The sequence below is a fragment of the Apteryx mantelli genome, chromosome 14 (genome assembly GCF_036417845.1).
Source record: "Apteryx mantelli isolate bAptMan1 chromosome 14, bAptMan1.hap1, whole genome shotgun sequence".
NCBI classification, from domain to species: domain Eukaryota; kingdom Metazoa; phylum Chordata; class Aves; order Apterygiformes; family Apterygidae; genus Apteryx; species Apteryx mantelli.
The window spans coordinates 7,180,064-7,201,791 of NC_089991.1; the positions used below are offsets into that span (position 1 = coordinate 7,180,064).

Genomic DNA, 21,728 nt, shown 5'->3' on the forward strand with positions numbered 1-21,728 from the left:
CCTGGCTGGGGTTAGGAGTAGAGCCTTTGCTCTCTCCAGCAAAAGGTGGAGAAGGGCCCAGAGTGGCCTGTTCTTCTTCCAGAGGGGATGCACCAGCAAGACCTGAGAAATGATGATGTTGCAGGCTGGACCGGGGCCCTGCCAGCCAGGAAGGGAAAAGGGACAACTCCCAACCCACATCTGGAGCTGGGAACCTGAGACCACTGCAACAAGTGCTGGGACTCAGCTCTTTCTTGTGGTCTGCAAGAAATGGAAGCGAAGATTGATTTGGAGGACTTCTGAGTTTTGTTTGACCTGGTTGGCCAGGCAACCAGGTGAGAGTCAGGCTACGTCTCTACTAGGAAATTAAAAGTGCCGCAGCATGGTCTCTGGCCTCGAGGTCGATGTGGACAGGAGGTCTATGGCAGAAACTCCCTCCCAACAAGGTGGCTTCATCCATATTGCTTATTGGGAACGTCCCCTGGACCTTGTCAGCCCAGAGCCTTGCTGAGATTGTTGGGGTGATGCCAGTAGACACTGCCTAGCTTACAAACAGGGATGCAACCACGGCGTCCCTTGCTCTGCCAGCCAAAGAAGGGCTGCGATAGTTGGTCTTTTTTAGTTTTCCTGCAAGTTTAGAAGAAACCAGGGAATATAGAGGAAGACAGAGACAGAAGCTGTTCATCATGGCTACTAAAAGAAAGGATGGTGGTTTATTCAGTGCTTGCTCAGAGATGCTCTGGGGATACAGAAACCTGCACTGGAGAACCAGGGGGAGGTAGGGAGAGAAACCAGGCAGAACAGACCCCTAAAGTGCAGGTGCTTAATGCTGCCAGTGTGGGCAGATGGTGGAAAGTCGGGTCTTCCTTGGTCAGGCTTCACCATGACTGGAAGACTACAAAGAATTGAAACCTCAGACTCTGCTTCTGTTTGAACTGATCTGGAACATCTTGGGTGTTGCAAGGACATCCAGCTGCCTCCAGAGGAACCTGTCCCTGGAGAGATGACCACAGGGAAGCCTCAAGGAGGAGAAATCACCTCCAAGAAGACAGCTCAAAGTCACTCTGGAAACCAACATGTTCCCCTGGCTCTGACTGCCCAAAGAGGGCTCTCAGTGAAAGGAGACTGGATCTACCCCAGCATTTCATCTGTCATCCCCGTCACCCCACCGTACCTCCCTTCTCAGGCCAACCTCTCTCCAGCTGCGGTTGTTGAAGCAGTTTCACCTTCACGGCCCATCTGAGCACACAGCTATCGGCAGCTCTAAAAACAGGCGGAAGTCAAATCTTTCCCGCAGTGCAACTCAGAGCCATGCTGTGAGCACGAAGGAAGAGTACCGGCCACAGCAGCATGGCCACCTCCTTCCTCATCTGCCTCCCGTCGATCCCTGAGAGCCTGGGCATCAAGAAGTGGAAGAGACACTTGCCAGGGCTGGCTTCACAGACAACTTGGGAGAGGAGGAGAGCGAACTATATAAGAGCTGAATCCTTCCTTTAAAAATGAAAAAACTTCAGCACTGTGACTACAGGAAGAAAAAGAGATTCATAAAAACACCCAAACTCTATCTTAAAAGCTAATCCTCTCCCTGCATGACTTTCCCTGCTTAAGGAAAGCTTTGGGGCCAACTCTTGCAAGCCAGTGTAGCTCCGCTGTCAAAGAGCACAGGTCTGCCAAGGTCACGGGGACACACATTTGTGCCCGTGGAGAACCTGTGTGATTTCCCCCCAAAATGGCATCTGCTACTCACATTCCCAGCAATGATCACCCCCCCGCCCTGCACAGTGGGACATGCTGAACAACTCTCCGAGACTGTTAATGCCCCGACAGTTTGGATTCTTCCCCTCAATCCAGCGGGAAAATATTTTTGCAGTCTGCAAGAATGTGGCTGTGTTTCGTGAGGCAGCCGTCCCTGCCTAGACAGAGAGCAAAGCATTCAAAACCACAGAAAAGGCAAAATACACAGTCAGAATTTACATGGAGAAAACATTTCTTTTTTTTTGTCTTTTTTTTCCTCTTTTTTATGTCCAAAACAAGCGTTTTTTTGTTCATTTCTTTGTTTTTCAATACACGCACCGTCTAGAAAGTTAAACGCCATGCAGATGAAGAGAGTGCAGTTAGAAAGTCCCCCAATGGCAGCAGTGCACTGCAGTAATCTCACATCAACGAGCAAAGAAGTTCCAGTTGGAAAAAAGAGAACAAGAAACGGAAGGATTACCAGAAAAAACCACCCTCACGCCTCTCGGACCTCTACCTGAAGGCAAAGAGGTGATACCAAAATTCCCCGTTCCAGCCCTGTCTTCTATCCTGAAAACCACGTGCTGATGGCTCCCGAAGAACCGCTGCCTGGCTTTGCCATTCAGGAAAATCCGTGTGGGCCTGGAAAGAGCCCCTGGGGACATGACTGTGCCCAAGAGGCTGCCGCCTTCGCCCAGCCAGAGCAACCACGACGAGCCACAGCGGCCTCGCCGCCGCCACAGCCACCTGCGGGGCGCAGGGTGGGCGACCCAGCTTGGGGCGGCTCCACCGCTTGACCCCTGGGATGCGGCCGTGGGGTCCCAATAGGAACGGCACTTTGTTACAACCCCACTCCAAAGGCAAACAAAACGAAAAACAGCAACCCCCCCAAAACCCCCCCCACCCCCCTGCCCCAAACAGTTTCTAGTTATTACATAAAGAATGTTTCTAGTTATTACATAAAGATCCATGTCAGCAAATACTCAAAATCAAGTTACGAAATACACAGTAGGTTGTTTTCTTTTTGCTATAAAAAGGCATGCGCTCAAAGTAGAAGAGATAGCTAAAGGCTTGTTTGTTTCTTCGAAGCATGATCAGATTCTGCAGAGTTTTATTACTAAAGCTTGCATTCCTCGTCTTTGCTGGAAGGTGTCGCGTGGGCGATGACGTTTTGTATCTCGAATGGGTGGCCAGCTTGGCTGCCTTAGCACCAGCATTTCCAGCACTACGGCGAGGGCCATGGTGCTCGGGTTCGGGGCGCTGGGAGAAGCTCTGGGTGCTGCATGCGAGGGGCAGAGGTTGGTGTTCGGCGGGGACAAGAGCTGGGTGCCAAGTCAGCTGGGGGTAAAGGATGCTGGGCGGGGAGGAGGGTGCAGGCAGCGATGTACGTGGAGGAGAGCCTGCTACCGTGCCAAGCCCATCCTCGTGGCAATGCCTGGCCGCCGCTCAGAGAGCTGAGCTCTCCGCTCCCACAGCCACCGGTTCCTTCGCTGGGCCGATGCAGCGCCGGGAAGCGGTTGCATACTCTTCCTCTCTTCTCCCAGCTTCTCCAGTCCCTGCTCCCGAGGGAGAAGGGAGGAAGGAGGGAGAGTGTCCCCACTCAGACAGCACGCTGCCTATCGGCATGACAGGTCCCCAGGGCTAGGGCACAAACCTGCTCACCCTCCTGGGAAGGAGCCAGCCTACACTCCTGGGAAGAGAAAATAAAAGATAGCCTTTACTCACCCATTCAAATAAATCCCTCCTCACCCAGAGGTGCCTGGAAGCTGAATTTTGCAAATGCTTTAAAATGAGATTCCTCAGTTGAGGCTGCCAAGAAGTGAGAGCTCGAGTTGGGGAGAGTCCAAGGCGGGAGCAGGTGGGAGCAATGGCATCAGGTATGGGACCACAGTAACAGCAAGACAAAATCCACTGGTGCCAAGAGAGGGTCACCCAAGCCCCAACCAGCATGGAGTGGCTCAAAACTGCCTCCGTGCGCTCCTCTTTCTTGGGGGCCTCTGAGGCTTTCAGCAGAGGTGGGGATGGAGATAGATGGCAAGTCCTGTCCCATTTCATGAGACATGCTGGGTTGTGAGGACATGCAGGAGCCCAGGAATGCCATGTAGTGGTGGGTGGAGGTCTTTACCCCAGGCATAATTCTTCTCACTGGCCAAATGATTGTTTTTTTTTGTTTACAGTTTCTCTTCTCTTCTTTCATGCAGAGAAAGGGGGCCCAGTGCAAAGGCCCTGGTGGGGCTGGCTGCAAAGGGTGGGATGGAGGGTTTCGATTCAATGCGTGTGTCGTGTCGGTGGGGCCATTGCATGTTCGTGGTGATAAGCGAGAGGAATTCCAGCAGGAACCAAGCAGCAGAGCCAACAGCCAAAGTCCCATAGGTGAAGAGTTGGAGGGGGGTCTCCCCTTGTTAGTGAGTCAGTGACAAACCTGACACAGGCTGGCCCACACTTCAACTGAAAAACACAAATTGGGCAGAGAGGTTTTTCACTTTTGATGTCCCTTTGATGGACCATCCTCTCCCCACTCCCTCTGGCCACCACCCTCCCATGGCAATCGCCATCTCCCCACCACCACAGAGATCGGGGGATGATTTCATCCCTTCTGCACCCTTGCCGCTGCAAGGAGCCCGCACCATTCTCTCCCTCACCCCGTGGCTCCCGGCCCCATCAAGCCCCTAGTGCTGGTTTCTCACAGGGCTTACTGCGGTAGGACGGAGGGCGCGCCAGATCTGTGGAAGTGGACGATTTGCCATTTGCCATCCCGGCGGTGCCAGATGCGGGTCTCCTCTGACTGGGCAGTGCGGGGGATCCCTCCTGAGTCAACATACTGTGTGATGCGGATGTAGGCGATGCAGGCGGACTCGTCTCCCATCAGGTGGATGTGGGGGTTCAGGATCGTTGTGTGCACAGGCTTGCTGTTCCGGGACCACACTGGAAAGGGGACAAGCATAGGTGGCCTTAGGCAGGGGAAAGAGTTTTGTTTTCCCTCTGCCAGTCGCAGAAGATGACAGCAAAGTGGGAAGAGGAATTCCTTCAGGTTAGGCTCTCTGCTTGGAGGGGTCAGGTAAACGCTGCATTGACGGGGCTTAGGATGGGTAACAGTCCACCTAGAAAACAGCTAACCAAACAGTTCCTCTGCAATCCAGCCCATCCCCAGCTGACCTAACAGCCTTGATTCACCTTCTCCTGGGATCTTTCAGATCAGCCAGAGATTCAGAGATGCTCCCAAAAATCACCCTTACCCTCTTCTGTCCAGCAAGCTGATGGATGTCAAAAGACAGAACAGGCTATGGGAGGTGAAAATGGTCCCTTGGGAGGGGAAGAGGCTGCTTACGGTTTTCAAAGTAGAATCGATGGAAATCCAAGCCTTCCACCAGGTTCCCCAGAGCCTCAGGCTCAAAAGCAGTCATTCCGGGGTCACACATCTTCCTGGGGAGGCCAGAAGGGGAGGGGAAGGGGAGAGAAAAAGGAGTTATCTCACTGGTTCTAATGTGAGAACATGCATGAATAAGGTTCTGCAAAACCCAAATGGCTTGTGCTCAAGAGGACTTCTCCTCAGTCTGAAACCAAGGCACCTTGACGCAGAAGTATTTCCCTGAACAGCTGTTCTCACTAAACCAAGCTGCAGGATTTGGGGCAGGGGACTTAGAGCACTGAGATGTTATGGGGGAAGGTCCATGCTGCTTTGCTAGGCCCTCTCCACAGTTTGTGGAGATAGGCCTCTCCAGAAAGCAATTCAGAGCAGAAGTCTAATGCTATAAATGCTCTCAGAGGACCTCTATCCTTGCGCTCTACAGGAAGCCTATACAGCCTCGCCTCTAGCCCAAGGACTTAGCTGGGTTCCTCAAATGAGACAGGGTGAGTTCTCCATCAGTTGCCACATCCAATTAAACTTTCTCAAGATACTGTCTTCTTCTTTGCAAGAGATAAAAGAAAAACAGCAGGAAAAACCTAACTCTCTCTGCTCTGTATTGAAATATCCCTGCTGCTGTTCTCTAAGGCAGGAATCAAGACCTGAGCTCACTCAGAAATAACTAATTAAATAGGCCTTGGGTACAGAAGCGTACTCCAAGGAGCATCAGCTCAGCATGTGGAAAGCAGTTATCTTACCAAGCACCCTAAGGCTATCTGGATATAATGAATACCATGGATGCAATGTTCCTTCCTCTATGATAAATCACATCTACAGTTATTCATCTTTTTGCAAACCAGAAAATGGGCTCATCCATGGTTATGAGACCAGAGAGACATGGTCAGTTAGTATGAGAGAAGCATCAGGTTTGGAAGCAGATGTCTCTTGACTGTCTTGGATCTTCTCTGTGCCCCACCTCCATGTCAATCTGGTCATTCTGTCCTTGACAGCAGTAAAACCTAATGGGCTGTGTTTTTACAGGGAGAGCATGATTCCCTCTAGCACAGACTCCAGTAGGCTGAGCTATCAACCAGCAGGCCCCGACCCCGGCTCAAAATTGCATTAGTCACACTCACGTGTAGGACTCAAAGTCACCATTGCTTATTGCTTCAATCAGCTGCTCTGTTACTTTAATGATTTCTTGCTTCCGTACTGTTGGTTAAAAAAAAAAAAAAAAGGGAGAAAAACCAGAAACATTAACTTTGCAATATCTCCAAGATATCTCTTCCTCACTAGAAACGGACCATCAGGATATCAAGGAGAATTGGAAACCATGTGGGGGAAGAGCAGGAGAGGGACTTAGGAGACAGATGTGGGAAAGGGCTCCAGGTAAAAAAAGAAAAAAGACCTCAAGACCCCCTGACTCAAAAGTCAGGGAAAAAGTAAAAAAAAATTCTGTATTTTTCTCACTTCCTAAAGAGCAAGAGGGTTAACCACCAAGTGGTGAGCTGCCCTTGGCCCAAAGAGGTGGCATGTCTTGGTCTCAGCTTCACATTTGCACCAAGCCAGGACTTTCTATCTCGACTCAATACTGGGCTACAAACTCACAGCAGGGTCAGACTAGGGCAGGGCTGGGTCAAAGGATACTTTCATTTCCAACTAAGACAGGAGAATATGGCCTCAGTTGGGGAGAAAAGGTGGGCGAACTGGCCAGCGACCCAGGAAGCCCAGCTCCCACAAACCTTCTCCCCAAGAAAAAACAAGGGGAGAGCCAAAGACACACCACCATGCAGCTGATTCCTGGGGCCTTCCACTGCGTTCCCAGCCAGAGCTGGGCAAGGGCCATGCTGCATGAGTGGGTTTGGCTCCCTGGGATGTCAGGAGGAGCTGTCAGAGACAACCCTGGGCTTATTAATGAGGCTCTGTTTCAAATGCAAATCAGTGGTATGCCTGAGTTTTTTTTACCATGGCTAATAAAACAGGAGAGGGAAAGGGTGCACATGCATGAGAGAGTCATTCATAAAAGAGAATATGGAGCCCCAGCCCTTTTCTGATTGCAGGACTGAGCACCTCCTGCCTCCATGCCCTCTCTCATAGGAGCCATGCCCTGGGAGAACAAATGTTCAATTAACTCTAATGTCAGGCCAAAGTCCATCTTGCTTCGTGCTGAGTTCACTTCACTGAGAGACTTTACAAATTAGCACCAATAAATTATTCCCTGGGCTATTCTTAGAAAGCTGGCTCTGACATGTGGGAAGGAGAGAGGGAATGAGGAAGGGATTTCCCCCGGAGGCTCTTCCCAAAGGGCCATTTATTTTGCCTCCAGTGAGTGACAGTGCTTCAGAGGGACATGCAGGAAAAGGCAGCAAGTGGGCAAAGGGGGCAGGAGGATGGGGAAGTGTGGGCAGACGGACTGCAGTCCATGCAAAGACTCAGCTGATCCCAGGAAGGCTCAAAGCAGTAGCTAGCAATGTGCCTCCCCCACAGCGAACCTGTGGGTGTCTCGGTCAAACGAGCTGAAGATGCCCCAGAGTCTGACTCTACCTTCAGCCTACATGGTGCAATGAGGGCCACCACAAACTTTCCAAGTGGGCCAAACGCTGTTAGTGCCACTAGCGTGACAGTGGAGTGTGAACAGCCTCCTCTCTGAGCCAGCCATTTTCATGCCTGCTTTCAGGGAACTCTTCCATTTTTGTGAGTGCTCCCCTCCTCATCTCCAGCAGTGCTGCAGCACAACTGCTCATGGCAACGTATCAGCAGGGGAACCACCTGCATTGGCCTTGGTCCATGCTGGCATTTCATTCATAACGAATGAAAGCAACTTCTGAATGGTCCAGAGGAATCTTGCCTGCTGCAGGTTTTGATGTAGGCAATATCTGCTTGGGGGTGGCTGGACTAATGACCCAAGCGTGCCCCTCTGAAATAGCCTGCCTCCCTCCCCGAGTGCCCCTGCTGGTACCTTTGGTGTCTTCATCTTCAATGGTGGTGTTAGTACTCTCCGACGATTCCTGAGCAAAGAACAGAAAGGAGATGGGAAGGTGAGACCAGTCTTCACCATGCGCAAGAAGGAGCTCGTGTGTTCGACAGCCCCCCGAGTCTGACCCCACAGCACTCGACTGTGCAAACGGACAGAAACCAAGGAAAATGCCAGCAGGTCAAACCCGTCCTCAACCACAGCTCTCACGTAGTGATGGCAGAGCCCTCCCTGACTTCCACACCTTGTAGCCAAGGGCACAAGAGCTGGGCTGTGGAGGGTCTCGTAGGAACGGTGGTGCCTTTCCTACCAGTGCCCGCGGGGACAGACATGGGGCAGGTCCAGGGGGTGGTTTGGCAGGTTCCTATGAGTGTAGCCAGAGGGGCAGGGAGAAGGGCTGTGCAGGGGTGGAAGACACCACGTTGACTGTACAATAAAGAGAAATGTACAAATTAACAGCGAGAGGGAACTGGGATGAGAAAGAGGAAGTGAGGGGACTGTGCAGGAGTGAGAGAGACCACACTGACCGTAGAGTAGGGAGAGAAATGTACAATAAAACAGAGTGCTTCCAAGACCCACATGGACCACCGAAGGCTGAGACACAGCTCTTTCAATAAACGGCTGAGCACTACACAGATTTTGGGGAGGGGGTACTGACCCCCTGTCTCTCTCCAGGAGCCCCATCAAGGCGACTCTGCTAGCGGAGCTAGAGCAATGGCTCTGCTAGCTCTTCCCAGCAGAGCCTTGCTTATGTATTACCCATAATACCCCGATGTAGGTTGGCAAGGTGTCCCATGACCATACAGTCCCCGCAGAGGCATGGAAGGTGTTTCTCCAAGGCTCCTTGGACCGATGCAGCCTGCAGACCTGAGTCAGGAGAACTGGGAGAAACGGCATGAGAACCCATCAGCAAGAACCAAGGCTGGCTTCCCACCAGCTGGCGGCCAGCAAGTGCCTGCACCAACCCTGTTAATGGGGTTTGTGGGTGATACGGCTTTGAGGATGTCCCTCCAACCCCAGTGTCCCTTCTTCCCTACCCCGAGGTAACTTCCAAAAATGAGGGAAGGCTGGAACACGTTGAGAGGCCCAGCAATATCAGCATTGAGGAAGACGACGGACACTCACCATTAACTGAACGCTGGAACTGGACTTTCTTTTCTGGAAAAACAAGGAGAAGAGATGGAACAGGAAGAGACACAGAGTGAGAAAGGCAAAGAGCAGCACGTGAGAGGGAGCAGCTCCTGAGCCACCCTTCATGGTCCTTGTGTAGGAGCAAACAAAAGGTGCAGCGGGCCAATTTGAGGCTCCTGCAGGGATGTGCCACTGGCTGCAGTGCTGCTGGTGCTATGCAAGGCCCCTCCCCATGTTTCTCCTAGCACCTTTCTCTCCTGACCTACCACAATCTCTGTTATTGCTCATTCCAAGGCCCTGGCTAGTCCAAAATGGAGTCTCCTAGAGGTAGACGACCACTTTGGTGGCTTTGCAACTATGCCACCAAGGTCACAGGAACAGAACCTAGGTCTCAGGAGTGGGATGCTAAAATGCCAAGCCAACTCTACCACCTCAGGCACCCAAATAGCTCAATAGTTTTGGGCCTAGATTTGTCTCCAGTATTAAGCCAGCTAGTTTAAAGCTAGTGTGGCTGTTGCTGCTGTACCCTGAAATGCAGACACACCATGCAGGAAACTGTCTTGAATGCAATCCCAGTCCTTTATATCAGGACAGGACTCCTCAAAAGAGGAGACCTTACACATGCACAGGTTTATTGCCATCCTTGACTACTACCACTAGGCTTTAAGGCCTTTTAGTTAGATGAGCCCATAGCCAAGTTTCTGCTTGCAGCCCCAAACTACTCGGGATCATCCTTCCCTTCTGTGTTCTGCTTCCCATCTCCACCTCCTATCTGGTTGAGAGCTGAAGGGACATGCACATAGGCCTCATGCCCTTTCTCCACTTCCAGCTCCTAGGGCATGAGTCACAGGAAGCGATAAGAAACGCCAGTGTGCAGGAATTAGAAGCTGCAGTGCCAGTTAATAAGTGTTTTACCAGCACGTTAATAAGGCTGCAGCTCTGCCCACCCGGCAGAGGGGGAAGGAGCACACAGTGTGCGAATCTCTTGGAAACGTCCATGCAGCAACCCATCAGGGTATTTGGATGGGCTGCAGTATAAAAACTGCTAATGTTCGTTCCCGCTCATTCCTCCTTTCACAACCTAAATGGCTCCCACCAGCACCCTCACTGAGTTTCATCCTCCGTTGGTGGAGCTCTCCCTTCCCTCGCTGGGTCCTACATTAAACCTCGCCCCTCCTTCTCTGAAACATAACAGATGTCCTAAAGGGCACAACAAGCTGTGGTATTTCGGAAGGAACCTCATGGGAAATGGAGCAGCTAGAGTTGCACTGTCTGAGGAAACAAGCTGCAGGAAGGGCTCACAGCTTCTACTAACCAAGGACACAACACAGGGCAGTAAACTGCAGAAATTTTGGACGCAACAGAATGCAACACAAAGCGGTGACCGCATTAAGTTTGGACATACAGTAACAGGATGCAACATGGGGCAGTGAGCTCATTAATTTAAGACGGGACAGGATGTGACATGGGGCAGTGATTTCATTAGTTTACAATGTGACAAGATGTGACACTACACAGGGCAGTGAAGGTATCATAGCTGCTGGGACTCAAAGACCTCCTAGAGGAAGTCCCCCTGCCAGCACAGGGTTCATGGGGAATTTTTGGTCTTCTGAATGCTTTTAGTAGGGGAGGAAGCTCCTTGGGAGGGTGAATTTTGAGTCCTCTCAGCCTGGACTAGCAGAGTCCTGGTGTTGGCAGGCTGTGTTGGCAGGCTGGAGAGGCAGCACCTGCCTCCTGCTGTCCACCTACATGGCTTTGGGCAGGAGCTCCAGATGTGGATGCCTGTGACCTGCCTGCTCTCGTGAGAAAGTCAGTCCAGCAGGTTTCTCCAAATGGGGACGCAGCTCTTCTGACAACCACACCCCGCGGCCTGACTGGCAACACTGCTCACTGAAAGAGCAGGACCTTCCCCTCCCTACCTTCCCACCCTCTGCGGTGATGTGCAAGAGACATGCACTCAGTCAACCACCCTTGGGTGGCAGGGGGTTTCCAGGCTCCTGCCTTGCTTTTCCAGAAAGATGAAAAGAAATGAATACAACTTGACTTCTGCCAGCTGCCCATGTTCGGTCATAAAAGCTTCCTCCAGAAAAATCAGCCTCCCTGTCATGCTTTCCACGTCCCCATGAAGTAGTTACATTGCAAGTCCCTCCATGCTGAGCAGGACAATGATATGTGAGAATGCTAATGTTGAAGATGGTCAAAGTAAGCTACCTGTTGGGTGTGAGCCTTCCTCTACTTTTGTTGTCTTCCTCTTCCTGGACATTCCTTGGCATTACCCAAATCAGCTATTTTGCTACCCGCAGCACATGCCCAGGGTAACGCTTACCCTCAAAGTTACTGCCAAGGCCAAGAGAGAGCATCATTAGCAAGTTGGGCTAGTAAATGGTCTTCTAACGCCACACCCATCCCTGCCATGCTAGAAATGAAATTCAAGGCTGTCCCATTAGATTCAGGACCATGCCTGATGAAGCGTTCCCATCCACCAATCTGTCCTTTCACAGCTTAATAAAGCACCTCCTGATTGCTCTCACCTACACTCCAGCAGCTTGTGCTCAGTCAGCTCTATCTGGTCACTTCTCAGGTGACTCCCAGAAGCAGCTGGGACCTCACAGCAGCAGAAGACAGGCCAGCAGTGACTGACAGGTGGGTTGCTGTGACTCCCTTGGGGCCAGTCCCCTCTGTGCCAGCACTGTCATTCAAAACTAACAGTCCCAACCTGGAAACCACATGATATCCTGTCATCATGTCCCAGAGCAATGTCCTCTCATAGCAATGCAGTCCACCAACTTCAGGCCACAGAATAATGTTGGGTGGCCAGAATGTTTTCCTGTGGAGCTGAGCCCAGGTTTGGAGGTTTACATATGGTCTTAAACCTTGCAGGCTTAGCGTCTCCCAGCCACTGGGTCTGGAAGGAGCGGGAGAGAAACAATTCATCACCAGACTTCTGGCTCCACTGAACATTGGACCAAAGGGGAGAAAAGTCAGCTGATGGCTCTGCTCTTCCAGAACCTGGTGCCCCTCACAACTCAACAGCTGGGTCCCTACAAAAGGCCACAGAAAGGAGAGAGGCCTTGCTGCAAGAAGGCTCCCAATGCTCATGCCTTGCATCCCTGCCCTAGGGTGGAAGGATGTAATCACACAACGTCTCAGCAGCTGAGTGAACACTGGTATTCAGGATGCCTGGGGAACAGGTAAGGAGAGAGAAGCACCTTTACATGGGCAATTCCCTTCTGGAGAAGAGAGACGACAGAGCTCGCCGATCACCAGACCTCTTTATCATCAGAACAAGCTGTTGGGCAGGCAGATTTTTGCTGTTGCCTGCCTCCGAGAGCCCACCTTGTCCTGGAGAAGAGCTGTGGCCCACGAGCGGAGGGGTAGGCAAATCTGCAGCACTTTCTGCAGCCCAAGATCAAGGCCCTCCAAGCACCAGGTCATTTTCGGTGCTTTGCCAAGCAAGCATAACCCTTCTGGCTCTAAACTGTGCTTGGGGCTGGGAGCGGTGTCAAGGGAGTTAAATGCACCCCAAGTGCCACCAGAGACGGGGACCTGGAGGGCAGCGGGCAGGCTCGGAGCTCTGCGGGGAGAGCCCAGCTCCAGCCTGGGACAGAGCCGTGATGCCTGAGCGGGTGGCTCCTGGCTCTTCCAGCCGGGCTTCCCTTGGGGCGCGGGACTCCTGCGAGGGGGATATGCAGCAACCCTGCTCCCCGCACGGCTGCTGCCGGCCTGAACCCACAGCTCCTGAGCTCAAGTGCAAAGCTGCCTCCCTCCCTCTCCTCCTCCCCACTCCATCAGAGACAGCATGGGACAAGCATGTTTTTCGGGCAATTAAGCAAATTTTCCCAGCACGTCCCTCCTCTCCCCGGCTGAAGGGGCAGCCCGGTCCCTCCACACGCCGCGCTGCAAAACCACCTCTACGTTGCCGCTCCACCGCTCCCCGCGGGGGCCGGGGAGGCAGGCATGCCAAGGCTGGCAGCCCTGGGACGCGCTCCGAGAGCCGGGCCAACAACTTCCCTTTAAAGCGCGGGCTGTCGCTGCGGAGCGGGGCCCCCGTCCGCCGCCCCCGCTGCGGCAAGCCGGCGGCCGTGGGAGCGGAGCAGGAGGCAGGAGAGGGCGGCAGGCAGGGGGCTTACCTTCACGCCGTCATTCTTCTTGTTGCCACCGCTTTTGCCTCCTGGAGAGAGAAGGAAGGAGGTGAAGAGAGCCAGGCAGGGCACCAGGACCAGCAGGCCGAGGATTAGCAGCATGATGCCGGGCAGCGGAGCGGCAGGACACCCTGGGACGAGGCAACGGGCTCTTCCTCTTGCCAGCCCTCGCCGTTGCAACCTCTCTCTGCAGATCCCAGCGCTCACGGGCCACCTCGCCGGCACTGGCCCGTCTCGCCCTGGCGCCTCTCCGCCACGGGCCTGTCCCGTCTCTTGACGTCACGCCAAGCCTGCGGGGCGTCTTGAAGGGGGGCCAGCGCCCGGGGCCGGGCAGAGGGCTCTGGCCCGAGGCTGGAGGGCACGCAGGGCTCCCTGGCGGGACCCCGGCTCCGGCCCGCCGCGGCCGGGTGCTGTTGGCTAATGAGCGCGGCGCTGAGGAATGGCCTGCCCGCCTGCCGCCCTCTAATTTTAGCCCCATGCTGCCGGGATCATGTGCTGCCGGCCCGCCGGCCCGACAGCTGCAGCCCGCATTTTGACAACGATGAAAAGCAGGCGCCTTCGCCGGTGCCCACCTACCGCGGCTGGCTTTGCCCCAGCCCCCCGCGCTGCTGCCGGCCACCCGCTGCCCGGTGGTTCCTGCGCCCCGAGCACCCGCAGGGAGCTGCTGGGGACCGGCGGGGCTCGACCGACCGGCCGCGCGCCCGGCCGGGGCTGGGCAGGGGGACCCGCGCGCCCCCGGGCTCTGTGTGGGACAGGCAGTGGTTAGGAAGGCAGCCTCTGAATTTCCTGCCCTTTGATGCTTCGTGCCTGATGCGTCTCCCCGACTAGGGCCTGATATCAGATCCCCCCAGCTGTTAAACTCCTCCAGCCCCGCCACAGGCTGCCCACAAGTGCTAAATGTGTCAGCGCAATCCCCCCACGACAAATGCAGATACCAAACCCCAGCCTCAGCTTCGGCGCTCCCCCACGGCACCTCGCTGGGCCCAGGAGCCCCTGACCCCCCCCCCCACCTACCCCCACCTCACCTCCCACGATGCTTCAGCAAAACAACCCAAAACACCCCTTCTGCTCCTCCCCGACCCTACCCCTGGGCCATAAGCTGCCCAGCCACGAGGCCCATCCTGAAGCCGTGGGTCCTGGTGCCTCCCTGCCCTGATCCATCTCTCTCCTCCGGACGGACCCACATGCTCCCCCTGTACAGAGATCCGGCCTGGCGTCTCCAGCTCGACTCCTCCACCCTGTCCTGCACTGAGCGAGCATGAAACCCGTCTAACGCCAAATAGCCGTGCTCAGGCCCTGAGCAGAGGCTCCTGCTGTTCCCAGGCAGGGGTTTCTGCTTGGGCTGCCCCGGCCCGCCCTGCCGCTGCAGCATCACTGGCTTTGCTTCCTGGCAAGTGAGGAAATCCCTTGCGGCTACTCCAAATCGAGGCTCCCTGACAAACCTCCCTGGGGTCACACGTTACGAGGGAGTCGGAGCCCGCCTGCGTCTGCACGCTCTCCGGAGCAGGCCTGGAGCACCGCGGGGCCGTGGGTTGCAAAGGCTGGTGCTGGGGAGGGTTCGAGGAGGCAATTAGCATCATGCTTGGCTGGCTCCTTTTGAGTGCTGTGCCTGGAAATCATCCGGGAGCTGGTGATCCCAGCTGCAAGGCTCGCTCCAAATGGCCGAAAACCCCCAGGAGGGAGAAGCTCCCAGCCACAGCAGCGGGACGCTGGGGCTGCGTGGGAACCTCTCCCGCGGTGCAGGCTGGGCTGCTGCACTCGGTCCCTGCCAGGCTGCTCCCGTGTCTCCGTGCAGCCCTCGGGACTAAAACTCCTCGTTGGGAAGTGCTCCTAGCATGGCAGGACCCAGCCCCTGTCCCACACCCAGCGCCACATCCAAACCCTGACACGAGCGGGACGGGCAGGTGCATGCAAGCCCTAAAGTCCCAAACCTCTGGGGACAGCTACACCTCAGAGGGACACCTTTGCTCGGGCACCCCAAGCCAGCCGCCAGCCTGAAGGTGCTCTCCTGCCTGGCCCGGGTCTCCCCCAAATGCCACGCGTCCCCGGAGAGCCAGGCTGCATCCTCAGCTCCACAGCGAGACCCAGGGCAGCCACCTTCGGGACCAGAAGAAAGGGCAGAGGGAGGAGGCAGCGGGCGCCAGCCGAGCTCCTTGGCAAAACAGGCTTCCCCGGGGCCCTACGGCTGTTCTCGGTGAAGAGCAAGGGCAAAGCCAGGATTAGAGCCCCGGAGACGGCACCTACCGGAGAAGTTGCGTGTCGCCAGCATGGTGGTGAGGATTGCTCCCTGAAACACACAAAAGGCAGGAAGGAAAGGGTGCGCTGGGCCCCGGCACACCGCGCTTTCCCACGCCGCCCCCCCGGCGCCCTGGGAGGAAGGCCCCACTCATCACCTGTCTTCCTGAGGCTTTGCTGGGAGGAACCGGCCCACGGGCCAATATTCCCCTCCTGCCATCAAAACCAGTCTCAGTACCTGACTCCTTAACCCCGATGCCAGGGCGTTGGGTTGCATCCTCTGAACCTGCCTTCCCTCTGAGATTAAAGGGATATTTAATATCCCGGGGCAGATTTCAGTTTCATTCTGCTGTAGATGTAGAGGGACACCACTGAGCGGGGAGGGCAGCTGGTTGAAAGCAGAGTCACCAGGAGCGGAACTGTATTTAATTGTAATTAAAGTTGTGCCTGCTAACAACAGTGGGGTGGGAATTTTTCATGGTAGCAAACAACAACATTGCAAGATAATGTTTATAAAAATGTTTCCTCTCTTCCAACTGACTCTACTAACCGGTTTCTTAGTGTATAATGAGATTACTTTGGACTAATTGGTTACAGTAATGGATTACTATTTTGAAGTACATGCCTGAACTAATTTGATTACTTGTCTAGCTGAAAGGTAATAATAGTTTATAGCCAGTTTCTTTTCTTGATAATCTTGTTAGCAGCCCACAGCTATACTGCTTTGTGCCACAATGCATTCAGGCCTGAAACGCTAACGGGTCTGATTACTGCGCAGGTCAGAGCCCTCCCCGCAGCCGGGAGAAGCTGCGGGAAGTGGTTGATGTTACTGGCTCTAGGGGAAGCATTCCATTTTCCAAACCAGAGCGGAGCCAGTCAGTCCCCAGCAGGTGCCACCAGCTAGGGACGAGCAGCCACAGAGCTGAGCTCTTCAGGCGGATCCTATGGTTTCAGAGCGGGCAAAGACTGCCTGAACACGACAGCGTCCAGGAAGGGCAAGTCTGTGGGGCTGCTGGTGTGGGTCAGCCTTGCCTCAGCTTTTTGCCTACCTGCACACTGCTTTGGTTGCTCCCTGGATGCAACGTGGCTTGTTCGGCTCCTGCATCAGGCAAAGGGGTTGTGCTGTGTTGCTCAGCTCCGTGTCCTGCCACTGGAAGGAGCTCTCTGACACCGTCCCCAGGGGAATTTCCTCACCCTGATTTCTAGTGCAGCCCCAGTCTTGCTATGTGATTCAGTGCTTGGCTTCAGGGTAGCCTTTCCCCAGGCAACGGGGTCCCTGATGCAGCCACCAACACACACTGGCCTCTTTTCCCTCCTTCGGAGCAGATCCCCAGTGTGCATCACCCCCAAAGCCTGACCCAGAGACTCCAGAGAGACACCCTGGCCTTCTCCACTCAGGGAAAAAAACCCAAACTATCTTGCCGTGCATTTTCTAGCCAGTTTGGAAAGGAGAGTATGAGAGTTACCTTCAGCTTCCTCCGGGCATTGAACTTCTTCAGACAGTCCACAGTCTCCTGCCTGTGCATGCATGATGCCACGGTAGCACGGTGCTGAGAGGAGAGAGAAACTCAGCTTAGAGAGGGAGGAAGAGGAGAGCAGGCGTCGAGGAGGGCTGAGCGCAGCGCGGGGGTAGCGTGTCCCCGCTCTCACACACACGAACACGTGTGCCGTCTCCCACGGCTCAGGCGCAGGCTGTAGCTGCATGCAGCAACAGCAGCAGATAAAACTTTAATAGGCAGCAGGAGTTACTGGCTCTCTTGAGTCAGCAGGTTCTCGTCTGGTGGCGTGGGAGCTTGCAGGGAGATCTCGCTTCCCCCCGAGTTAACGCCTCAGCTGCCTGACCATGCAGTGGGGAGGTCCAGGGTCTGCCCATGGTACAAGGTCCCAGTGTATTCCTGCCTTTAGGAGCTGATCCAGACTCTGAGGGGTGAGCAGCGTGGCTGCAACCCTCATGAGTTGTTGCGGTCTCCTCTGCATGCCCTGCTCCTGGCCATGGATGTGAAATACTCATGCCAGAAGTGGTGGGAATGCCCTCGCGTCCCTCCCTCTGTCCATCGCGTCCAGTCTTTCCCCTGAACACCCGCCCAACTCACTGATATCCAGGGGTGCTTCAGAGCCTCTGCTGCTGTGATGCGCTTGGACGGGTTTATGGTTAACATCTTGTTGATGAGATCTTTTGCTTCAGGAGTGACCGTGTCCCACTCGGGGGAGGGGAACTGCCAAAACAAAGGAAGCAGGGTGAGAGACGGTGACAAGCGGTGGAAGCAGAAGCCCTTCTCAGACCTCCCAAATGCAGTGGGCCTGGTTCTCCTGCAACTCTCTGCTTCTGCCCATGGGACAGGGCTTGACAGACAGAGGGATTTGCTGTACCAGCTGGAAAGAGCTGCCAGCTGGAAAAGGGGAGAGCAGAGCAGGGGCAGAGGAGGAAATGCAGAAGGCCCAGGATATCACCTATTTCTCCTGCACTGCATGCCTGGACAGTGCATGTGGGTAAGGCAGCTTGGCCAACCCTCTGTGAGCAGAGCAGAGGAAAGAAACCAGCTCACGTCCACCTGGACTTGTTGCAACTGCTCCCCCGGAGCAGCGTACTGCAATGTGGGGTGGCAGGAGAGAGGGGAGACAGCGAAAGAGGAGAGGAAGACAAACCCACTCACATCGTAGGCCCCAGCCTTGATCTGCTGATAGAGGCGATGCTGGTCTTCATCCCAAAAGGGAGGGTACCCAACCAGCAGGATGTAGAGGATGACTCCTGTCCAAGAGAGGGAGAGCAGATGCGGGTTAGGAGCTGGTAAGCTGCGGAGAGTTTATATCATTGCAGGTATGAACAGAGCCAAACTGGTGGCAGTTCCAGCTCCAGGAGAGAAACCGAGAAAGTTTTAGGGAAGCAGGACAGTTTGCTCCCTAATTAAAATGACAAAGCCATGCTGGCAGGCCCGGCTCCATGCTGATGTGCTCGGCAGCTGGGGGGAGAGACAGCTGATCCAGGCACGTGGGCCAGGCAGCCACATGCACGAGCACAAGCCCGGCACACCAGGAGGGCTGGCGATGCCTCCCCCGCGTCGCGGGCGGTGCGAAGCTCCCTGCGTCTGCGGTGCCCTGGCTCCCCGGGCACGGCGTGGGAACAGGCGGGCAGCTCCCATGCCAGGGGCTTCGGGTCCAGGGGAAGGGGGCTGATCTTTCAGAGAAGGGTGCCGCAGGGCTGGGAAAGGGGGTGCTGCTCCGGGGACAGCACGGTGCAAGTGCCAGCTCCCCCGCAGGTGAATACTCTGCCCTGGCATCCCGCAGAGGCGCCCCGTGGCCGTGGCTCAGGACCTGCTGGTTCAACAGCCTGCCCGACCCTGTGCAGCCCATCCTGCTCCCGGCCTTTCAACCCCGGTCTGACTTACCACAAGCCCACAGGTCCACGGCTTTGCCGTAGGGATCCTTCCGGAGCACTTCTGGGGAGAGGTATCCCGGAGTGCCAGCAAAACCTAGTGACCCCGGAGAGACAGTCCGTCACTGCATCGGTCACACAGTCTGCAGCAGCACCATGTGCCAGTAACGCCTGGCTTCTGGCCAGCTGCTGCGGGACAGCCATTTGCCCTGGTCCTGGCATGCGATGAACTGATGGGACAGCCAGCGTTAGACACCCGGCATGCAGGGGATCGCAGGGGCGCTGAGTCCGTCGCTGCGCCAGGGCATGAGGGGTGCCTGCTTTCGGAGCATGCACCTCATGGCCATGCGCGTCAAGCACAATCCTCTGACTTCCCTGCTGGATTTACACCTGAGTGCCTGTGCGATCTCCTGCATCCCTGGGGTAAGGCCATCGATGAAGGGCTGATCAGGCGGGTTAGGGAAAGGTGAGCTAATGAGGTGTGAGACCTGACCCTGGAAGCAGTGCTGGGAGAGCTTGCAACAGGCTTGTAAGAGCTTCTTCTCCCTGGCTGATCTCAGATCAGCCTCCAGAACCACAAAAAGCCCTTTTCTGGGAGCTGTCACCCTCATGAACTCCTCTGACCTCCGAGTGTGGAGCAAACCACGGTTTTCAGCAAATGGCCGGTGACAGAAGCAAAACACCAGGAGCCTGGGGTGCTCTGACATGTACCTTCAGCACCTGAAGGAGAGTTTCCTCACCTGGGTCTGCCCCCACTGCTGGCTTGTCCAGCTCCCCAGAGCATCTCGGTGACTCACCGAGTCCCTGCTGACCTGTTTGCTTGTGCCCTGGATCAATACATGGGCTGGGTCGAGGGCACAGCTGGAACCATCGAACTACTGCTCCCCTGCTGTGCCTCTTAGACTGGCTCTGCCAGGGCGCTCTCATAACCGGGTATTTAGGTCCTGGGGACATGTGCCTGTCCTGGAGCACTCCTGGGCCTTGCTGGCCCTGCTTAATCACGCGTGCCAAAGAGGGCTGGAGAATAACCCACCTTCAGGCCATTCCTACTCACCGAACCATGCTTGCTGGTCCCCCTCCACCTCAATGGCGAGGCCAAAGTCGGCCAGCTTGACGGCTGCTCCCTTCAGCTTGGATGCCAGCAGCAGGTTCTCTGGCTGCAGAAGGAAGCAAAGGTTGGGAGACCCATGACAGCAACCTCCCCATTGTATAATCAAACCCCCTGGCCATGAGCTGCTCTGCCACCGTGGGGGAGCTTCCCAACACAGGTCTGGGGGAGGCCAGGGGTCTGTATGTGCTTCCTGATTAGTTTGACCTGCTGTGTGTCCTGGTGCTGCAGCAGGAGGAGATCCAGCACACAGGAGGCCTGTGGTTTGCGTGGGGAGAAACTGGGGCACAAGGACTGGAGACAAACTCAGCCCATTGCAGCCAGGCTTGCGGTGTGACAACGGAGGGACCCCGCAGCGCTGAGCAGCACAGCAATACCAGAGGCTCAGAGCACTGCTGCCTACGCACGCTGTTCCTCTTCCCCTCTTCTGTGCTCTGGTGTTCCCAGGAAATGTGAAGCTTTGCAAGATGCCACCACCCTCCAGTCATTCCCCATCCCGTCCAGGAGTGCTTCCCTGTCGCTGTCCCCAGGCTGTCTTGCCTGTCTCTCTCCACAGCAAGGCATTTCAGTGAGCCAAGATGCATCTTCCTGGGAGGAAAACTGGCTCCTTAGAGGACCTCGGACCACAGAGACCTCTTTATCCTCTCTCTATCTTTAAGCCCTTTTGCATCTTTAAGCCCTGTAGCTTGTCTTTGCTCTGTGGCTTTCCCAAAGCTCCTACACAGCATTCTTCTCCGCAGTGCTTCAGCTACCCCAGAGGACACGACAGGGCAAGGCTTCTCTGGACATTACTCCATGGGGTTTTGTATCATAGATGGGGTCCCTGCATCCTCCCACAGGACCTTCCCCTGCAGCTCTTACCTTCAGATCCCGATGTACCACCCCCATCTGGTGGCAATGCAGGACAGCTTCCAGGATCTGCTGGATGCAGTGGCTGTGGGAGAGAGAAGGAGAAAGCTCAGAAAAGCATTCAGCAAAGCAGAGTTTCCATAGACACATCTATTCGCCTACATTTCATCTTCCATCACCCTCTCCCAATCACCCCATCCCACCAGCAGCCCTGCAGCATCATCCCTCTCTGCCGAATGCCGCATACCCGCAGCCTGGGAAGCGCAGAGCAGTTGCAACCCAAGTGCCAGTAAAACCTAGCTGGGGTTTGCTCAGCATCCAGCCCCCGGTGAGCGGCAGAGCAGGAGCGCTGGGGCTATGCAGGAACTTGCATGCTGCCCAGAGATAAGGAGCTGGGAAAGCCAAGCGGTTTCCCACAGAAGCAACACTGTGGGAGCTGGGTACCGGCAGTGGAGCCACAACGCCAGCCCAGATTTGGGCTCTAACACCAGGCAGAACAGATGAGCTCTTCAGACATAAAGCTAACGTTCACTTCAGCCCCATTTCCCTCGTCTTATCTAATGCAGGTGGCTCTCACTGTGTCTGCTCTTTATATATAGCTCATTAAACCCTAGCTCTGCTGCATGCATGAGAAAGGAAGGGAAGAAGAATGAGGCAATGATCACTTCCCTTCCAAAACAGCTGTCTGCAAAGCAGAAGGTCTTTATTTACATATATTTTATTTTATTTATATGACACTAATAAGTGGATGGGTTGTAAGTGGACTTGGAGCAGAACATTAAATAGAAAGATCACTTTATGCCTATAAGTAGGGGATATTTTCCATGCAGATAGAGGTAGCGTAGAGTTTACCACCG

The 21,728-nt window shown here is 55.0% G+C and overlaps 1 protein-coding gene across 1 annotated transcript in view; it reads right to left on the minus strand.

Moving 5' to 3' along the window:
• Positions 1-4,086: 4,086 nt before the first annotated feature.
• The window catches only part of CAMK2A (calcium/calmodulin dependent protein kinase II alpha), a 37,145-nt gene continuing 19,503 nt past the window's right edge, over positions 4,087-21,728 (minus strand). Inside the window, exons 6-19 of the mRNA XM_013953497.2 lie at positions 20,884-20,956; positions 19,969-20,071; positions 18,928-19,011; positions 18,196-18,290; positions 17,635-17,757; positions 17,008-17,091; positions 15,551-15,593; positions 13,295-13,335; positions 9,159-9,191; positions 8,019-8,067; positions 6,196-6,271; positions 5,042-5,136; positions 4,410-4,638; positions 4,087-4,161 (exon numbers count right to left, since the gene is read on the minus strand). Of these exons, the coding sequence (XP_013808951.2) occupies positions 4,158-4,161; positions 4,410-4,638; positions 5,042-5,136; positions 6,196-6,271; positions 8,019-8,067; positions 9,159-9,191; positions 13,295-13,335; positions 15,551-15,593; positions 17,008-17,091; positions 17,635-17,757; positions 18,196-18,290; positions 18,928-19,011; positions 19,969-20,071; positions 20,884-20,956 (1,132 nt within the window). The 3' untranslated portion in view covers positions 4,087-4,157. The remainder of the gene's footprint in view (positions 4,162-4,409; positions 4,639-5,041; positions 5,137-6,195; positions 6,272-8,018; positions 8,068-9,158; positions 9,192-13,294; positions 13,336-15,550; positions 15,594-17,007; positions 17,092-17,634; positions 17,758-18,195; positions 18,291-18,927; positions 19,012-19,968; positions 20,072-20,883; positions 20,957-21,728) is intronic.